The 21479-nt window shown below is 41.3% G+C and overlaps 1 protein-coding gene and 1 long non-coding RNA gene across 41 annotated transcripts in view; one reads left to right on the forward strand and one right to left on the reverse strand.

Moving 5' to 3' along the window:
• Positions 1 to 21479, forward strand: part of LOC119027522 (receptor-type tyrosine-protein phosphatase delta-like) — a 402917-nt gene that overhangs the window by 362151 nt on the left and 19287 nt on the right. For 10 of the 38 annotated variants that reach the window (XM_037112789.1, XM_037112790.1, XM_037112788.1 and 7 more), the window contains 17 exons: positions 598 to 1179; positions 1651 to 1796; positions 2512 to 2656; positions 4316 to 4621; positions 5506 to 5699; positions 6103 to 6129; positions 6609 to 6726; positions 7087 to 7674; positions 8087 to 8187; positions 8325 to 8581; positions 9748 to 9841; positions 11666 to 11875; positions 12896 to 13056; positions 15073 to 15084; positions 16337 to 16449; positions 18485 to 18526; positions 19095 to 19192. In XM_037112789.1, coding sequence (XP_036968684.1) covers positions 598 to 1179; positions 1651 to 1796; positions 2512 to 2656; positions 4316 to 4621; positions 5506 to 5699; positions 6103 to 6129; positions 6609 to 6726; positions 7087 to 7674; positions 8087 to 8187; positions 8325 to 8581; positions 9748 to 9841; positions 11666 to 11875; positions 12896 to 13056; positions 15073 to 15084; positions 16337 to 16449; positions 18485 to 18526; positions 19095 to 19192 — 3194 coding nt within the window. The remainder of the gene's footprint in view (positions 1 to 597; positions 1180 to 1650; positions 1797 to 2511; positions 2657 to 4315; positions 4622 to 5505; positions 5700 to 6102; positions 6130 to 6608; positions 6727 to 7086; positions 7675 to 8086; positions 8188 to 8324; positions 8582 to 9747; positions 9842 to 11665; positions 11876 to 12895; positions 13057 to 15072; positions 15085 to 16336; positions 16450 to 18484; positions 18527 to 19094; positions 19193 to 21479) is intronic. The other 28 variants (XM_037112793.1, XM_037112797.1, XM_037112794.1 and 25 more) reach the window with 14 other exon arrangements.
• Positions 1 to 21479, reverse strand: part of LOC119027527 — a 180643-nt gene that overhangs the window by 19595 nt on the left and 139569 nt on the right. The window lies entirely within an intron of this gene.

Consider the following 21479-nt stretch of genomic DNA (forward strand, 5'->3'; position numbering starts at 1 on the left):
CACACAGGGGACAGACTCCCATATGCACACACACACACAGCTTTGTTTTTCCTAGACATAACATAGAGATATTAGTCACAATATAACAGTCTGGCTGCGAGCTCCCCCAGAAGCATACTCCAAGTGGCATATAAAGACAATATATTGCCAAGAAATTCTTTGCCATGTGCCACAGTGCAGGGAATTAAAGCAATAAATTTACCTGTTAAATTATTAAAGTGATAAACACTGGGAAATCTGAGATTAACGACAGCAGCACTCTCATCTGCTACACGGGAGGTATGCAAGCCTGTAATCTCTCATGTTAGTTCATACATAATTTTAGGGTTTTTTTACAAGTGTATACTAGAAAAATGAAATAATATTAAAACTATCTGCCCATCTCATAGAAAGCACTCTTGATTCAGATATACTGCATATAATCACTCTGGCTAATAATCACATTCAATTTGCTGGTAAATGAATGTAATTAATCAAAATCAACCAAATTAAAACAAAGTCTTTATAGCCTGTAACATACAATTCATTTCTCTTCAGAGGTTTAACTTTGTAATATTTGCAGTTCTACTAATTTTTATGTAATAATTATCATCACAGCACTGCCCAAGGCTCCTGGCATCCCTGTGGTGACAGAGCGCACAGCCACCAGCATAACGTTGACTTGGGACTCCGGCAACCCTGAACCGGTGACCTACTACATCATCCAACACAAGTCCAAGTACTCTGAGGACTCGTACAAGGAGATCGACGGCGTAGCTACAACCCGATACAGCGTGGGAGGCCTCAGCCCGTACTCGGACTACGAGTTCCGGGTGGTGGCGGTGAACAACATCGGGCGAGGGCCACCTAGCGAGAGCATCGAGGCAAAAACAGCTGAGCAGGCGCCCAGCACGGCGCCAAGGCAGGTCAGAGGTCACATGCTGAGCACCACCACCGCTGTCATCCACTGGGATGAACCGGAGGAGGCCAACGGGCAGATCATGGGCTACCGAGTCTACTACACCATGGATTCCAACCAGCACGTCAACCTCTGGGAGAAGCAGATTGTTCGGGGGTCTAACTTTGTCACCATCCAGGGCCTCATTCCCAACAAGACCTACTACATCAAGGTTTTGGCCTACACCTCAGTAGGTGATGGACCTCTTTCTCCAGACCTTCAAATCATCGCTAAGACAGGAGGTGAGCACGGTTTGGTTTTTTGTTTGCCAGAGAATCCATAATTGAACAAAGCTGAATGGTTTTTTTTTTTCATCCACAATTAAACTTTGAATGTCAGAAAACATTTTTGAAGCTACATTTTTTTGTCACCATTCCTCATTAGCGGGTTCGCAGTCGTTAACCAGAACTGTAAACACACAAATCTTCAGGCTGTCAACAAAAACTTCAATTGGCTTTCTCGAGTGGGGAAAAAATATTTGTATGAGGAGTAATTTAAATGCCTTGTTTACTTCCTATGAAAAAGTCAAATATTATTTTCAGCAGGAAGTAACCATGGACCATGTATATGTCTAGACCATACTGATTCAACTGCATCTCCCAAAAAATGCGATCTGACTCCGTGACATCTGTGCCAGTACGACTGTAAGGATAATGAACAGTGCGAGATGTGAGAGAGTAAGGAATTCAATCTCTTTGTTCCGTGCTTTGCAGTTCCCTCCCAGCCGACTGACTTCAAAGGAGAAGCCAAATCAGAAACAAGTATTTTACTGTCGTGGATCGCCCCGGCACAGACTGGACAGGAGAACCAGATCACAGGATATGAACTAACGTACAGGAAGAGGGATGACAAAGAGGAGGTAACTTTTTCCTGACTTGAGACATTTTGGCAGCCCATTATGCTAAATCACATAATAGTAAATTACAATAGCATTAATGTTGTGTCATCATGTAAAAGTCAAATTTACTTAAATACATGTACCAAACAGGCATCTTCTCTCACTGTTGGAGAATATGATTTGTAGGCAGGGGCAATTTGTCAATTTATTATGACACAATTTACCTTCATCAGAAAATTGCACTTGACCATGATGTGATTTTGATCTATTTTACTGAATTGTTGAGCCCTACAGCATATAGAAATCCAATAAAATACAGTAAAAAGAAATGGGTATATTTTCTTAGAATTAAATGGCTTAATTTACAGTGACAGCAACAATTGTCTTAAGTTAAACTATAATGGATAGCGGTAAAAAACACAGCTTTATAACTGGATAATTGCCTGACAAATCTGTAATATGAACCTTTAAGCTGCTTTTGTTTTTTAACTTGGAGACATTCGACAGACACTCGTGCAAACAATGAGCCTTTGAGGAATCAGGTTTACAAAGCAATTTGCCAATCACTATATCTACTAAACTGATTGCCACATTCATTTATATAAACCAACAACTTGTCTCAGCTCTGGCAGCAAAAGATGATTTTCCTTCCACAAAGGGCAGTATGCTTATATTCATTTTTATTCGGAACGGCCTGTCTATTTTGAAAACTGACAATATGAAACTTCCTCCACAGAAACACATCAGCTTTGAGCCGACAACAACATACCTGCTGAAGGACTTGAAGCCCTTCACTACTTATACTTTCCGGCTGGCTGCCCGTAGTAAACACGGAGTTGGAGCTTACACGAATGAGATCTCTGCAGAAACTCCACAGACACGTAGGTCTTCTTCCTTATCTGACAGAGTTTAAACTATTCGAGAAAGAACACATTTTCAAATGCATTCCAAATTTTTTTTCGTGTGCTGCAGAATCCCAAAAATGACAAAAATGTCAGGAAGGTCCTGAGCACAGATAAAGAAAAAAAATAAGATTTTCCTTCTGAGGGTCCATGCATTTGAAAAGATGTAAACATTTGAAATAATAAATAAGTGTCATGAAGTCTACCTGACCATGCAGTATTCACTTTGAAAAGGTTGCACGGACAGCGTAGCCACGCTTTCCTGTGAAGTCAGGAGACAAGGTTAAAAAAACTACCCCTCACCTTTGTTGTGCAAAAACAGTCTGACTTAACTGAATGATAAATCCATGAATTATTTATACGAATGCCCACATATGCGTTACCAAACTGTTTTTTATGAGTCAAAGGGCATTTTAGGACACCTTGTCTCTTGACATTGCATGTCAGCCAAAAATTAGAGAATAGAGAATTTCTGAGACTGAGCTTTCTATGTAGCTTCACTGCCAAGAACCACTTCTCTGGACGAAAGAAAGGGATTTTCCCATTTTCTGCATTGATGTTTGCACTCAATTCAAATTATAATCAATAAAGTTGTCGAGTAATGATATCATAGAAAGCTCAAAGCAAGCATTGTCTCTGTAGTTAGGGACCTTTCCACCCAAAGGACCTCAGATTTATGAAACAAGTTGAAAATCAAAAGATTGGATTATGTTGTTTATTACCAAATTAAATTACGTCCAGTTTAACTTGTATGAAGATTCACCTCAAACCATACATGCAAAAAATCACTGAATTGTTGTATTTGACTTTGCAAATCTGACATAACTCTGAGGTCTCTGAAAGACAAGGCAGAGATCAGGTGGGTATAAAAGCTCAGAAGTTCAAACTCTGCCCAGATGTTTGTTCTGAGGTAAATGATGACGTTAATTCAAAAGTGCATGCCAATGTTATCAGAATCTAATAAATCAGTCGTGTCTCCTTGGGAAGCTCTCTGTTGAAATATCAGGCTTTTACCACAAACCAACAGGCTTCGGAAAGGTTGGTGACAAATACAACATTTTTCTATTTCAAACTAGTAAAAGCATCAACCTTTATGTTTTTGGATTGATGGTAACTGCTTGCCAAATTTGTCTTAGTTATTACTACATTTATTTTCCTCAATTATTTCTGAAGTACTTTGAACTAATTTTAGGTTTTTTGATTTTAGAATTCAAACATTCAAAGAAATGATATATCAGGATATAATTGTGTTTCCCTTTGATTTTATGGTTAATTTCATGACAAAGGTAGGTTACATTATGTTGAAGCTGTCCTTTTTCCAATCAACACCCTCCATTCATCATCGGTGTGTACACTTTTGTGTCGGCCTTCATTTTGCTTTGTCTTTATTTGTGCCGTTTGATTGATTTAAAATACTTTTCATTCACCCACATACGTCCTTGTGATTTTTCCTCATTTTGTGTCATTTTGTTTCCTCTTCTTTTTTTCCCCCTTTGTTTGGTCAATTCTACCATCATCACCCGTATCAAACCAAACAAAAAAAAAAAAAAAAAAACACCTTTCAAACAAAAATCCAACTCAATGAACGGCCAAACAAACAAACAAAAAAACCTGCACAAACTCCAACCCACCAAGCAGAACCCTCGGGCCCACCTCAGGATGTCAGGTGCTATAGCTCCAGCTCTACCAACATCCTGGTAAGTTGGCGGCCACCTCCAGTGGAATTACAAAACGGGATCATAACGCAATACACCATCCAATACGCTGCGACTGAAGGGGAGGACACTACAACTCAACAAATCACCAGCATACCACCAGAAAGCTCCCAGTACCTTTTGGAAAACTTGGAAAAATGGACAGAATACCAAGTGACGGTCACTGCACATACAGATGTCGGAGCAGGACCGGAAAGCCTGCCGCAGCTCATCCGCACAGAGGAGGATGGTATGTGTTCGCTCAAACAAAGCCCCAGCTGCAAATCCAGTCTACCCCTCTTAACCACTGCTCTTCAAATACTAACAACTATTTCTACAATTCCCTTCTTCTTCTCTACCCCTTCTGCCTGCCTCTAATAAGACTGTCGCCACTCGATACTTTTAGCCTCATTTTGGACTTTGCACTTTTTCCAACAAACAAACTGTGACTCACTTTGTGAAAGCACCTTTTTTGGGGGGCTTTTTTCCCCCCTTACGCTGCTCAATTTCAACACATGGTATGGCATTTTCAGCTGCAGGCCTCCAACTTCCAGTCCCAACTGTCATTTTTCAAACTGTTTTTGAATGGCAGCATTTTTATGTAGCTGATTTTTTTAGGAACTTGGCACATGGACAAGTTCTGGACAGTGGGAATAACAAAAGGTGGAAGAATATTTTTTTTTTTTGAAGGCCATTTTTATTTTTATTTTTTTTTCCCCCTCATGTGATAGAATCATTTTTTATTCATTTTTTCCTTGCTCCATAGCCAAAATTCTTGTTGTGCTTCAAGCATTTGAAACACTTGAAGCCTCCCCCTCCCTCCCTTTGGCTCCACTTTTCTATTTTGACAAAACACATTTTTATTCCATGTTTTAAAAAATCCACTCTACCCATTTTTAATGTTTCAAGATTAGGTCAGTTGTCAGACCTGTTTTTGCTGTTGTTTTTTTCCCCCCTTACCATTGTTGAAATATTGATGTCATGCAGTGCTTGTTGCAGTTTGCTGCACTTTTGTGATTTTTTTTTGTCACTGCAGCATTTTCCGCTACGGCTTTTGGGCAGGATTTTAACAGAGGGTGAAGGGGTTCTCTATAATTTTGACCTCTTTTCTTCTATCCCATGGTGTTCCTCCAGTTCCTAGTGGGCCACCTCGTAAAGTTGAGGTTGAGGCTGTCAACTCCTCATCAATTAAAGTGATCTGGCGTTCACCGATGCCCACCAAGCAGCACGGTCAGATCCGAGGGTACCAGGTGCACTATGTCAGGATGGTTAATGGGGAGCCCACAGGACAGCCAGTCATCAAGGACATCCTGATTGATGATGCCCAGGTACAACACCCTCCTCAGCCAGCCACCTCATCTCTCAGACACATAGTATCACTTTCTCCCTCTCACCTTTACATGCACTACAGCAAAATCTTTTATCTGAAGTGGAAAATAGCCATCACCATGTCATCAATAATTACAGTCTGTAAAATAGTGATAATTTAACTGTTTTGTCACTGATTGCATTTACAATGGATGCAGAAGCTGGGCATATTAGTATCTACATACGTCTTTGTCATCATCGCTACTTTTACTTTAATACTTATTTAAAAAGATGTGCAAACAAGAAATAGATTTATTTAATGGCTGAAGATGAACTGTGTGTGTATTGACTCACCAGTGATTAGCCTGTATCTGGGCCTTATCTGTTGTCTCTTTTCTTTCCATATTCTTGTATCATAATCAGTGGGAATATGATGATTCAACTGAACATGTGAGTAGTTAAACTTGACAAAAATCCCAATGTTGTCCCCCCCCCCCTCTGCTGTCATCCTCTGCATGAATGGCATGTGTCTTAGGTCCAGGAGCCAGTTTTGAACATTAGCTTGAATATTTTACTTTACATTAAAAACCTAATGTGGAATTTTTGACAAACATTTTGTACAGAGTTTTAATTAAATGTAACTGACTAAACACCTTACCGGTTTGAATTCTACAAGGATGCTTTTTTGTTACACAACATGGGAATGTACTTTATCCAAATTGTTAACTTACTAAAGCTTATGAGTGCTATAATTTTACACTGAAGCATGTGTCAACCTGAAGTTTATGCTGAGAGAATGTGTCTGTCGTGTCCTCTGTGATTACAATCCTGACATCAGATCCCACTTTTTCTTCGTTTCTCTTTTTTCTCTTTGTTTGCTACAAATCAGTCTGTGGGTTTCCTGCAACTAAAGTTCTGCATCTTTACAGGAAATGATCATCACAGAGTTACAGGCTGAGACCACCTACTCAGTTACTGTGGCAGCCTATACAACAAAAGGTGATGGCGCACGCAGCAAGCCTAAACTGATCACCACCACTGGCGCAGGTAAGGTAACCATCACCGCAGACAGACCTCATGTGTTTCTTTGATGGTACACTAGATTTAATGATAAAACTCCTGCTCTATAATGTTGTGAAACTGCAGCCAATAAGAGAAAGAGCACCGAGCAAATATTATTGTCGTGGGGAAAATGTAAAGTGTAAATGCAGGTAATTGCTGTCTCATCAAGTGGAATAACTCTTACACACTTGTGTGACATGGCTGTATTGAAGGCGCTTTTCAAATCAATGGAAAAAAAAACAGAGAGACAGACTGACTGATACTGAATGTTTGTTTTCTACAAATATGATAAAGAGGAAACATATTTGTAACAAGTTGTCACTTTCTCCACTGGTGCTGTCTCAGTTCCTGATAAACCTCGGCTGATGGTCAGTACGACCAACATGGGCACGGCTCTCCTCCAGTGGCATCCCCCTGCATTAACCCACGGTCCTCTGCAAGGCTACCGCCTCCGCTTTGGCCGCAAAGACGTGGATCCGCTGACTGTCATTGAGTTCCCTGAGCGGGAGAACCACTACACTACCAAAGAGATCCATAAGGGAGCCTCATACACTTTCCGCCTCTCAGCGCGCAACAAGGTGGGCTTTGGAGAAGAGACTGTCAAAGAGGTCACCACAAATGAGGAGGTCCCAAGTGGCTACCCTCAGAGCATTACAGCAGAGGGTGCAACCACCTCTACCATTCAGGTCAGCTGGCAGCCTGTTTTACTGGCTGAGCGAAACGGCCAAATAGTGAAATATGCTCTGCAGTATAAGGACATCAACAGCCCACGCAGTCCCTCAGAACTCTTCATCACCGCACCAGAATCAACAGTCATCCTGGATGGCCTTAAGGCAGATACAACTTATGATATTAAAATGTGTGCCTTCACCAGCAAGGGCTCTGGTCCCTATAGCCCAAGTGTCCAATTCAGGACACAGCCTTTGGATCAAGGTAGGACCAGTCCCTGAACCTTTTGAGCCCTTTCTCTTTTAAAATCAACTTTTCCCTGCGTTCCCTGAAAGCCTCAAATGGCAGAAGTTGACAAAGTTTGGAATCAAGCAGAGGACTTTGGTATTAACATATTGTCCTACCCTTAGTCTCCCTAATCTAAGAATGATTTAAGAAACTCACATGGTGTAAGTATGTATGTCTCTTTGTGTCTTGTCAATCAATCAAAGGTCAGTCATTAATTGAGTTGGTGTTGGTAAGAAGGTAAGAGGACAGTGTTGAGCTCAGTGTAGTACTTATTTCAGCCTGGTTTTGATGGAGATATTCTCAGGTAAGCACTGGTGTGGGACCACTGGTAGAGAGAGATTTAAAACAATGTTTTGTGTCTAAATCACCTGCTCCCCCTTTCTTTTAGCAGTGTTTGCAAAAAATTTCCATGTGAGAGCTGCCATGAAGACATCCGTGTTGCTGACCTGGGAAATCCCAGACACCTACAACCCAGCTCAACCTTTCACTGTGAGCACTGCCCAGATAATCTAACATTAACATATGTATCAACTTACTACACGTTACCATGACATTAGAAATTATTCAGTTAACATTCTCGAACAAGACATTAATATCTACATGGAACAACTACTTTGCATATACAGATCCTCTACGATAACGGGCAGAGTGTGGAGGTGGATGGGAAGCTAACACAGAAGCTAATCACGGGTCTTCAACCTGAGACACAGTACTCCTTCCTCCTGACCAACCGTGGCAACAGTGCCGGAGGTTTGCAGCATCGTGTGTCCACCATGACGGCCCCAGACATCCTTCGCACCAAACCCTTCCTGATTAGCAAGACCAACTCAGACGGTATGGTGACAGTGGAGCTACCGACAGTGCAGACATCTGAGAGAGTGAGGTGAGTCGGAATGATCAAACTAAAGGTGATCTCTCATTGCTTGTAACTGGGGCTTCCCCCCAAAATGCTGATGATTCAAATAATCACTTGAGATGTCCCCAAGTTGTGTTCACAATTTTATCAGTCAAGTTAACAGACTACATTTTTTTTCTGTGCCACTGTACACAAAGTCATGCAGAATAAAAGCGTGGCAGGCTGTGAACTTTAGCAAACCCAATCCTGAGTGAAAATTACCCCCAAGTCGATGTATCGACCCGGAGTGCCGCCTCTTAGTCTAGATTCGGGTACTACTCCCACCTGTAATTGCCAACTTACATCAAGCATAACATGATTTGACTTTAGAAAAATAGCTCTTTAGTTGGATATGGGACTTGTAAAGACATCCGGATGGTGCAGTGGAACTGTCCATTGCAAATGTCTGTATTACTGATGATTATTTCTTACTCATGCATTGTGAATGGAAATAAACAACTTGATAGCTGACCTTGTCAGGGATAATTCCTCCAAAACAGAGTCATTTATATTCATCCCAACATTTCAGTGTAATATTCACTTCACCTCAGTCATTACACACTGAAGCAGCCCGACTCATTTAAGCGCACTCCTCTAAGCCCTGTAAAATCTCTTATAGCTTTCCAACAAAGCCCGGGGTTGTCAGAAGGCCAAGGAGCACATCCGATTGTAGACTGACGCTTCAAACCCATCTTGGATTTTTTTGATCTTGCTGGATGCACTTGGCCCACTGTGTCCCATGCCAGAGCTTAAGCTAATTAGAATCCCATTAGCCTGCCACACTGCCTTCCTGGCTAAGGCTAGCTAATGCACTGCCCAACCAGGAAGCCCAGTAAACTCTGGCAGAGGCCGTTATCTCTCCTGCTACCCTGATGAATGGATGAAAATCCCTCTAATTCTGTGTTTCTTCTGCATTCACAGAGGTCTCCTAATTAGACCTCAGGGGGGTCTCAGTGGCTACCATCTCAGATCAACATGGTGCACACTGGGCAATGCTGTAGTCGTTCTTCCTAACATGCAGGGGTTTGTTTGTTCAGAAGACAGTTGCCCGGGTCTTGCAGTGCAACTGGTGACCCTGTGTCTTTTAAAAGGGGCAGTGATCTTTGTTCTTGTCTGGAATATTTATGTATTGTGCTTTGCTTTTTTTCCTCCAGGGGATATTATATTGTGGTAGTACCTCTGAAGAAGCAGCGCCCCGGCAAGTTTCTCAAACCCTGGGACAATCCTGATGAGATGAATTTAGAGGAGGTAAGAAAAGTAAAAATATGTCATTTCAAATTTCAGGTATTTTTCTGTTACCCGGTTATTGTTGTCAGCTTCTTAACGGGGTCTAGTTCGCTGTGTGCACATGCACCCCATTTCCATTCTCAAAACTGGAAAAAGTAAGTTGAGGGAGTTAAGAGGGCAGGAGGAACAGCAGATGAGTCTTCCTGATTGACGCAAATAGCTGCAGAGAGCACTGTTCATATGGAAATGAGAACATGAAGTAGCCATCAAGAGCTCTGCAAACTCAACCCCCATTCCCCACCTCCTCCTCCTCCTCTTTGTGTCTGTGGTAATTACCTGAAGAGCTGCATCAGGCCTGCATGTCTCTTCTCATTTCAGGCAGAGCTAGGCTACTGTGTATGCACAAAACACTTGACAACTTTTATATTTAGCCAGTTGAGATAATTCAGGAACTTCTGTGCATTACAGGCATGGTTAGGCATGAAAGAAACCGAAAGTTTTCTTACTATGTGATGTAAAGCTTTAAGATAGATTACAGGTATTCCTTTCAATGCATTGGAAGTTAATGGGTCTGCACTTACGGCAGTGTCTGCACCAAATCCCTGCTTAGTTTGAAATGTTGTATTGTATAAACATTACAATATATCACGTGTCCAGGAGGCTAAAAGAAAACACAGCATGTCCTTACAGCTCATGTCCACAGGCTCGTGTCTGTAGCCTTGACCGATTGCCCAAAAGTCGCCCCTCTGTCAGAATTTATTTGTTTGTCAATATTGGCACTCACCTTTTCACAACTTTTCCCAAGGGCAGCTAGATTTAGCCGTGTTGACAGGAGAGATGATTGAAGACATTATCGGGCAGCACCAACAGCCCCGCAGCCAAAACAGAGCACACACGAGAGCGCACACACCGCGATGTGAATGACAGGCGCACACACAGCACACACACACAATCACCTGCGCACGTAAGCCAGAGATATGAAATCAGACGCCCAGACAACTAGCCAGACCTGATTAGCATAATTATGATCCATGCTTTGTACTGGAAGTTCAGTTGGGTGGTACAGAGTTGGATGAAGGGCACGCTGGATGCATTTCTTTCGTTCTCCTAGCGTTATTATTATTGTTGGTCAAGGGAGCAAAGGTGATGTCGCTCTAACACAAATTACTTGAGGAGACTTTGAGTACAGGAGAAAGAGACACTGTGGTTTAATATGTAATAATTCCTTTTGAAAATTACATGTGGCATTGGAAAAAGCCTTCAAGGTTGGGAGGAGGCCAAAACAGTGTTGTTGTTTTTTTAGATCTGTCTGTAGATACATAAGTTAATATATCCTCACTTTGCATATCTTTAAATTATGAAAAAATGATGGATTGGAAAATACATAACAAGTGTACACTGTTAATCAAATCCAGCAAAAATCTCCCCAAAATCTATTTGTCTACATCTAACCATCTCAAGCAAAAAATGTTTCTGATTGTATCAACAAGCGAAAGTAATTGAGCTCTGTAAGTTGTAAATCAATTTAGTCTCTCGCTCTCCTTTTTTTTGTTACTGTTTGACTACGTTGGATAATCCTCAACTGTTTTATATGCTGGAAATTCACACAATCTTTTAATATCACGATCTTTTGTAGTCCAAAAAAAAAAAAGATTAAATAAATCATTGATCTTTTCTGTAATGTTCTGCCTCTCGCAATCAGCGTTTTCAGCTCAGCAATCAGAAAGAAATGAAAAAAAAAAAATGGAGATAGCGTGATTGGGTTTGTGTAGCCATGTTTTTGTGTGTGTGCTGGAACGTGTCCCTATGTGTTATCAACTGCCTTCTTCTTACGCCTCACTGTAGCTGCTGAAAGAGATAAACCGAACAAGCAGAGCCCTTCGGTTCCAGAGGCAGGCAGAACCCAAAGCCTACATCGCTGCCTACTACAAAGCCCTGCCCAAAGATTTTACCCTGGGAGATGGCAACATCTACGGCGACTTTGAGAACAAGAAACTCCAGAATGGCCAGGAGTACATCTTCTTCGTGCTTGCTGTTCTGGAGATGTCTGAAAACGTAGGTTTGCTCTTTCACACATGTATAATCTCATTCATATGTGTCTCATATTATCCTCGAGTTCAGCTTCAGACATGAGCTTGCTCGCCTTCGGGTTATCCCGTGCTAGCGATCTCTGGTTCTTGGGCTGCATATAATCATAAACAATAAAGGCTTAAATCCACTGCATCGTTGCAGAGGGTCAGAGTTTGCTTATGGTTATGTGTTACATCTGAGCCCTTGTGAGGCTTTTGACTTTAAAAACTCATGGCTGCAGCTGGCCCATGGAAGCTGACCCTCGCTGCTTTAGGGAGAGAAACCCCTTAAGACCTTAGCTGATCGCGAGAATACCCCGATAACGGGGCTCCTCTTTAATTGCGTCCTACGCGCAGTCCACCTTATCTCCGCCGCTGCAGCTACTGTGTGTGCGTGTGTGCATGTGTCTGTCTGGACAGAAAACCAGAAAGCCGCATGATTAGGCAGCTGCAGGCGTGATGATGGATTTGATGAGCTGCAGGGTCTATAGTCCTGCCTCGCACTCTCTCCGCTAACCCTGAGTTCAGGTAGAGCAAAAAATGATAATGACGGACGGAGGGAAATCTCTAATTTGCCCACTGAAGCATATATTTTCTTCCCACAAGACCATTTTTATTATCTCCTCTTAGAATGTGAAATAGTTCAATCAAGGCTCCTGTATGGGAGAGATACTGGAGATCATTTTGATTGGCCAAACTGCAGCTTAGCAGAAATTGCACAGCAAAACTTTGAATTGGCTTTTAATTTGTATTGTTGGTCATGCTGCCTTTGTCAGAGTCTTGTTAGATATGCTCTGTAGTGGGGCTGAATTAATTGAAGTCTTGCAGTAGTGCTCTGAGTACCTTGAGCCTGAGTGTCTTGATCTAATGTTTCCCTTCCTCAGCACAGATTTATGGATGTTCATGTGACTTAAGGTGAATGACTTTTGGTATGTGTAAAACAAAAGATCACAACACAGATTTAAGGACAGAACATTGATCCTTGATTTGTTTTTCCCTGGCTCAGATCATGTATGCCACGAGCCCCTACTCCGACCCGGTTGTATCAGCCGACATCGACCCCCAGCCGATCATCGATGAGGAGGAAGGCCTTATCTGGGTGGTGGGCCCAGTGCTCGCTGTTGTCTTCATCATATGCATCGTCATTGCCATCCTCCTCTACAAGAGGTGAGGACATGAAATGACAAAATAAGCAGATGTGACTTCCACCTTAACACTTAATTGTGCATACAATGGTGTTAAACATTCACCACAAGGGACAGAGCAAAACATGCACTACAATATAAACATTATAACTTATGTATGTGCATTTAAAATTCATGTATAGCTACTATACATTTATGCATGAACTTTAAATATTAAACATTCATGACACCAGCACATGTACCATACTCTGCAGAATTCCTAAATTAGCACATGTAAGTATAGAAACACTACATGTAAGAATTTAACTTAAAGCCTGCGGTGCGTTAATCTTTAGACTATCCATGACCCTCACTCTCTGCAGCTCACACGCACTCTAAATCTCAGATGAGCAAATCCAAACATGCTGCCATCAAACACAGACGCCTACGATCCTTCAGCTGACACGTGCGTTGACAGAGAGTAAATCAGACACATTCATCTACCACCCCCTGCACGCACAAACACACACTGGCAAACACATGGAAAACTGCGGCAGTGCACTTTCACACTGAATCAAAGCAGCCCTTTTGTCTGAAACCCCCTAGTGGTAGCGAGACCTCATGCTGTCACTGCTCATCAGTCAAGCGTAGGAGGGCAGAGCTTTGACTATCTGCTCCATGTCACTGCATGTGTGTGCAGCTTCACAGAGGCCCCGGGGCCTGGGTAAGCATCCCGGCCGCCCCTGCTCCTCCTCTTTTGCCACTACTCATTCCACAAGAGAGAGTGGCTCCAGATCGTGACTCTGACCTTATGCTGCCCTCCTGCTCAGCCACGTCACACGTGCAAGCAAATATCTCACACGCATACGTCCGTGTACACTTTTCCCGTCCTTCAGTATCTTTTCCCTTCTCACCTTTTTCATAATTTTCAGGAGAGTTCATTCAATCATTTGCCTTAAGCAGAATTTCACAGTAGTGTTCAAAAAAGTAATTTTGCCAAGGTAAGATTAGTAAATGGAGCGTCAGCACAAGCTATAATCAGTGTTGAAGACAAAAAAAAAGTAATACATCAATAGCAGTGTCGTGTAAGAGGTTTAAGCACACAGCTTTATTCTGGCTCTCTCCTACACCTGATTGTCCTTGGATTCCATCCATATCAAGTTTTGGTTTAGTTAATACAAAAGTGAATTGAAAGTGACCAAAGAGCGTGAGTGTGGGGGCTTCAGAGCTTCCATCTGTGGCAGGCAGTTTTTCACATCAATTACCAAGCCAGTGTCACGTTAGGGGACGTCGGTGCATAACCAGGAGATATTTCTCTTGTCGAGATCAATTTTTATGCAACAGAGGGCTCCTCGTGTGCAAAACAAAGGGCAACAACCATGTTAATATTGAGCTCTAGGAAAGGACATGGGGATAACAATGTGCAGCTTCATCACAGAGAAACAGAAATCAGAGTAAACTGAACACCTACACACAGAATAACTCAGGTCAGGTAGTGTCTGCTACCTGACCGACAGATTCTGGTAGTTTTTCAAACTAAAATGTTAAATATGCTTAAATGCAATTTAATACAGTATATGCTTCATAAAATAATGATCCAACATGTCGCTTGTATTTATAATACCACACGCAAAAATCTTGAATAAGCATAAATCCTGATTTAAAAAAGAAACAGTGGAAGGCTTTTTTATGGGAAAAGACAGACACAGCAATTAGGAGTCAAGAGATGACTTTTATGCTTGAACAAGAAGCAATCAGCTGAAACTGCTTGAAATAGCAGAGATACAATGTACAAATCTTGGATGCACCTGTGAAACTGTAGTATTTGAAACAAAGAGCCCCAAGGCAGCATAATTGAGCATAATCTCTGAAGTGAAGCATCACTAATCTTGCACATAAAAGCAAAATTGAGATATGATTGGTATCGTTTTGTCTCTTACACAGCCAGTCATTCGCTTACTCTACAGCAAAGTTTCTGGAATTCTCCATTCTATAAAGCCAAAGGTCTTACCACCTAATGTTGTGTCGATATTTCTTTTCTTGCCCACCAATGGAGCAGCAAACCAGACAGGTAAGAGTGAGAAGGAGGTAGATGATAACTAATTCCCTTTAAATCCTTTTTTTTTTATTTGTGTCCCTACACTATTAGTCATAAACATTAAATAAATAATGTCAAAACTCCACTATATTACCATCAAACATATTCTGTATATATGTTTATTTATCACTATGAATGTCCTGCAAAAGGTGATCGATGTTTTATTGATTCTTTCTTTTATTGGTGAATAAGCTGCGTTGCTGTTTATGAAACTAACACTTGATTTATACAACCTTGTGTTTTTGTCAGAGGAGACGACTTGCACTAAAAATCACACTTGTAATAATCATCATAAATGATAAAATTACCAGTTAAAGCAATATTATGTAGAAACTGGCATTTTACAGTTTCAGAGTGCAACACCGTTTGGCAGAAACAAGTGATGGGGGCGGAGTGACTGAGACTCATTCACCCTTTTACAAGACACTGTACCATCAACATGATTCTGAAGCTGTTATTTTAAAGTTATGAAGTTGCTTTAATTAAATATGAGTTGATAATTATTTCACTGTTTATAAATGCTTTATAAACCATTTGTCAAGCAGTTCCAAAGGTTTTAACCATCAGCAACTTTGTGATCCAAATGAAGTTTAAAGATGAACCGCACAGTATTTATTATATACAAGTATAACAAAAATGAGTTGCAACTTTACAATAAAAATGTACAAAACAAATTATAGAGCATTTCGTTGTTAACAGTGAAATAATTGTTATCCAAAGTTTAATTAAGTATAGATTTTAAAAAAAAAGGTTATGATGAAGTGTTACCAAACGATAAAACAAACATGAATCCTAATTGAAGAATACTATTCAACATAATGCAATGTAGTACAATAGCACGAGTAAATAACATCTTTGTGTTCTTGTTGTTTTCTTTTGGACATACAGTAACGGCACCATGTTACAACATGATGCAATCTAAACACACACCTTCAATATGAATATAGAGTTTAATTGACACCCTATCTGACACTATCATTGAGAAGAGCTCCACTAAAGGTAGTATTTAAAGGCCTATTGTATTAGATTGCATTATTCTGTGAAGTGTTGATGTAATTTAGTCCGCCTCCTGTAGCCTTATGTACTGTAAGAATGTAGTCCTGCCACCTCTCTAATTGCATATTTGCCTGCAGTATTTATCAGACTGGAAGGCAAGCGTTGAAGTTACACAGTAAGAGTTTTGAGCAGCAAAATAAATAATTATAATTTAACATTTGTTCTGCAGAAAAAGAGCAGAATCTGAAGCTAGAAAAGGCAGTCTCCCCAACAGCAAGGAAATGCCGCTGCATCACCCCACTGACCCGGTGGAGCTTCGACGTCTCAACTTCCAAACGCCTGGTAGGTATTCCAAATCAAGCCACTGGCAGCCATCTCCTGCACAACTGATTGTGTATTATAAAAGGTGATGCTACTGATTGCTTGCTTCAAGGAATAATTATATGCACAATTAGCCTCATGTCCTCCATTGTTTGTTCATTTGCAACCACTGCTGATGCTGAATCCTAAAACCCTAATGTCACAGAGAGTCAATCATCTTTGCAGTGAGATTGGCATTAAACAAGTGAGCAGTTTGCAGGTAGACAATGGACAGGTGCTCAGAGGAGGCACGGAGGGTCAAAACTGACAGTTTCCTCCCAGGAGACACTTCTCAGTGGAAAAAGAAGAGGCAGAAATGCAAGCCTGACAGTTTCATGGCAGCTGTCATCTTCCTCTTCACCTGCGTTATCCAGGTCATCAAGGCTTGTCATGCTTACTCAGAATAGTACAGTCCTGCTTGAATGGTACCCTGCTTCTAGAAGTCGCAGGATGCAGCATTGTGAAAGGTGAGGGAAATTAAAAACTGTGTCATGGCTCCATTCTGAATGCGAGCCAATGGATTGCAACAACAAAGTGGTGACAAGCTGTAAACATTAGCTTTTACTCTTTGACCTTTAACGTTCTAGGTGAGCTGTGGTCAGCGGTCATGGCCTTGGCCTCGGTCATGTGGTCGTTTCTCGCCTGGGTGATTCAACGGCGTCACAATCCATTTATCACCTGGAAAGGAGGAACGTGTCTTCGCCCCTGTCCTGACAGACAGAGACACACTTAACTGCTGTTCTGAGTTCCTCTGGCACCACCTGCTTTGGGACAGGTGTTCAGAGACTGCCAATAATGTTGTAATATCAAAGCCATATTTTTAAGGTCAGCTAGTATGAAAGCAGGATGAATTATCCCTGCAGGCTCATTTTGAAACAGATTATGCATATTTATGAAAGCCCTTCAATGATGTTAGGACCATTACGGGCTGTTTCATCCTGGCAGAGGGGTATTTTTCCTTTTGGCTCAGAGTGATCTCAACCATCCTCCCACTATTTCACCCGCCTCTCAAGCCATCATTTCCTCCACCCTCCCCCCACCAAAACAGTGTTTCTAAGAGCCTGTATCTTGGCTCTCTCACTGCTAAAAAAGGACCAACATTTTTTTCCCAACCACGTGACCACTTTCTCTCAAGTCCCGAAGCACTTTGATATGTGACCACCTCTCTTCCCCTACTCCCTCTACCCTTTCTTTCACCTCTTTACCCCTCAATGGACATTTTCATCTTAAGGATGCTTGATGTTTGAGCGACAGCATGATGGAAATGGTACTTTCATTGTTCCCCAGTGGTGGAAATGGATTTTGAGTAGCGGGGCTGCAATAGAAACACCCTTTGCCGTCTTTCAGAGAGATGTGAGAGTGGGTGGGAAAACGAGGCTCAGCTTCCATTAGCTAATGCCCACTTGTGGCAGCGACCAAAATGAAACATCACCTCAGTGTTGGAGAGAGAGACACCCAACTGCTGTGTCATAATGGCACCTAAATTCTTAAGTTGTGGAGCTTCTGCTACTGTCCGGATTGCGCAGGAGGTACAAAAAGGTTTCCTCATGAAGACCCTACACTTTTGATTGTTTCCTACATCTAGGCTTTTAAATATGCTGATGACACATATACCTCAACTACCAACCATTTATAACAATGCCAATCCTACCTTGTCAAAGTCAAGTGGAGTTAACTGCAGGCTGAAACTTTCTGCTGCAGACTCATGTAGTGTATCACAATGTCAGCATCCTCAGGTTAAAACGAATGTCAAATAATGTCCTGTGGTTGCTCGACTTTGGTTTGTGCTGCTAGGATTTGTATTCCCTGTACGCTTTCTTATTTCTATGACACGAGCATGGTGGCACAGTCAAGCTTCTAGCATGACAATTTTTGTATGTTACTAATGGATGTCCCATGTAGAATACACATAATTCATTCAACTACCTATTCAACCCCTTCTGTTTGTTAAGAGAATAGTCATCACATTGCTAAAACATCTGCAACGTATTTAATTACACCGCCGTTTCCTCCACAGGTTCAGGTGCGTCCAGTCACCCCAGTAACCTCCATTTGTCAAGTTAGTTGGTCTCGATTATGCATTTGACATGTTTTTATTTAGCTTTAATTCCTTTCTTTTCCTTTTTTTCTGCCTAGTCTTGTTTTTCCATTCCCATCTAATCCATCTGGCATTAATGCTATGTCATCACAGGAGGCGGAGTTTGAAATGACAGCCTGAAAACATGTCATCGCTCAAAGCAGACGTCAACATCTGGCCTAACATTTGAATGTTTTTTCGGTTGTTCTTTTGATTGGTTGTTTTTTGGGATGTTTGTTTGTGTCTGTGTCTTACCGTCATGCTAACTACCCACGGCAGCTTTCTGTGTGAATAACGTTCTTCTCTCTCAATAGGGAGAGTCCCAGTGGGGCAAGTGTGCTCGATGACTTCTCATTGGCTTCTGTATCCATATTCTCTCTATTAGCATGGCCACTGCTTTGAGTGAACAAACTAGCCTAACAAGAATCCACTCTTCCATTCCCCCTGTTAAACACACATGCCGCTTATCTAATGATTCACTGTTGGCTTGTGCTTGGGTGATGCCCTCTTACAAGACTGGTGACTGACCTTCAGTCCGTCTGATTGACAGGTATGGCGAGCCACCCTCCGATCCCAATTATGGACCTGGCAGATCATCTGGAGCGTCTGAAAGCCAACGACAACCTCAAGTTTTCACAAGAATATGAGGTGAGTGTCTACAACTGTTGATCCAGCAATTGGGATGAATGTCATAGCAAGAGTATTGTGGAATATGGACTACAATGTGAGATCATGTCTGATACAGGAGCATGCATCATGCTCACAAACTGATTTCAGATAACCTTCACTCTGTAGCATGGTGGCCAGCAATGCAAGAGCATGTAGCGATATTTTCCAGGAAACCTTATTCCTATCATTGCATACCCATGCCAGCCACACGGCAGTTCAAACATGTCAACAATGGCTCTGGTGGCTGATGGCCAAATGAGGGCAGAGGTTAGGAACGACTTCCTTTCAGACAAACACAGAGATCTAAATTTGGTCAGAGTGCCTTTTCACGGCAGGCATTTTGACATGTCATAGCAGGAAACGCACAGTTCAATTATCAACATTAATAATGGCTGCATTCCATTTCCACTCTCAGGGCCCTGCCACTGTGCCTGCTGGTTCACTGACATGATTTACTGAGGCACTTGAATGAAAAAGAGGCCATTATTAATGTCATTAGTAGCACATGTTTTTTCATTCCATGACAACTCAAAAATGTCTGCTGTGAAAAAGGCCTATGTGACGAAACTGAGTAAAAGGGAATACTATTATACCAAAAACCCTGCACAGAGAATGCACCTGTTTTAAGTGTAATTAGTGTTTCTTAATCAATATAATAAAGCCCTGAAAACAGGACATATATGAAGTTGCACTGGTTTACGCTGCCTAATTTCATCCTGCCTGTAAATGCCAAATTCCCACTACTACCACCTGCTCCACATGTGAAATCATAAACAACCAAATAAAATAATAGGACTAAAATTCAGAGGTCTTGCTATCAGCATCTACAGCCATCACCACTGCTCACAATATGAATGTGCCAGTTGGAGCAAACGGCATACTAAAGATACAGTATGCTATATATAGAAGTTCATCTTCAGTTGTTACTCGAGATTGTATGGCCACAGTCAGAATAATAATGCACCATGGAACAAAGGTGACAGTAACTGTAACTTAATTGATTAAATCTTCAAACGTCGTTAAAATTTGTGTCCTTTAAAAAATCTTCAGGCTGTGGTCAGAGAGTGTAAACATTTCCTTTATACTTGCTTGCATGAGGTCTTTTTCTGGGGCACTGTGTGAGATGGGAACGGTCACTCTTTCTCTGCCCATTTTCTCTCTGCGGGTCCTGCAACGGCTCCAAAATCTATGAGGTCACCACATGGTCGGCTGCCAAGCTGCCCAATCATTATTGCAGCTTAAGTACATTGAATTCCAATTTCATAGAGCTCATTCGAGAGCAGTGGAAAGCAATTTTGGGAGCACAATGAAATAAAGATTTTTATTATGAGCAATGTTGCAGCCCAGTGTTTCAACATATTTTGATATAATATCAGACTTAGCCAGTGGGTTGTCCCCCACATATTGCTGCTTTAGGTGAATTCTGCAGATAAAGAACTCAGGGCTGAAATTTATTATTGTATTCACGTCGAGCTCGCATGTTCTAAAATAACTCTTAATGTATTCCCTTCCATGGCCATTGTGGTATCATAAAGATTGCAATTATTAAACTGGTCTAAAATAAATAATAAAACTATTTTTTTATGTGTTTATCCCTCCTGTAAATTATTTTGAAGAAGTCATAAAACTATGATCATATGCAGATCTATAAGCAAGGTCAGTATGGCTGTGTGTGTTGCAATATGTCCTACAGCACGTCTTCTGTGTTACAGTGGAGATTAACTCATAAAAGTAGGCTGTAGTCATTAAAACACAAGTGCAATATTTTCCCTGTAATGTGAAATGGAATGCTATTTTTCATGTCTTTGTATTTTCCCTTTGTGACATTATATTTTATAGTTCATTTATCTGTGATGAGGGACCATTATCAATCCTAGCTTCACAAAGCTGAATGAGGGCTCGGGTAGCAAATTCTGTTGAACTAGTCTCAAGCGTGGTATTCCTGTGTGTGTCATCAGGTCCTAAAACTCAAATGGAATGCAAGCTTTTCCTCTGTGACCAATTCAGAATGTGTCTTTTTGTACATCTAATAATTTATACGTAGCGGGTATTTCATGGCAAGGATGACACAAAGTTCACATTGTTCTACAAAGTGAAGTATCCACTTAATGTCGACACTTTTAATTTAAGATTTGTCAACTTAGGAGTCCAGTGTCTGTTGACAACCCCATTTTCTGAGAGGCAAGAAAAGATTCTACTGAACAACATTAACGGAGAAGAGTAAAAGTCTGGGTCAGACTATTCATCAAGTAAATCAGCCTTTATC

This window comes from Acanthopagrus latus, chromosome 10 (genome assembly GCF_904848185.1).
Source record: "Acanthopagrus latus isolate v.2019 chromosome 10, fAcaLat1.1, whole genome shotgun sequence".
NCBI classification, from domain to species: Eukaryota; Metazoa; Chordata; class Actinopteri; order Spariformes; family Sparidae; genus Acanthopagrus; species Acanthopagrus latus.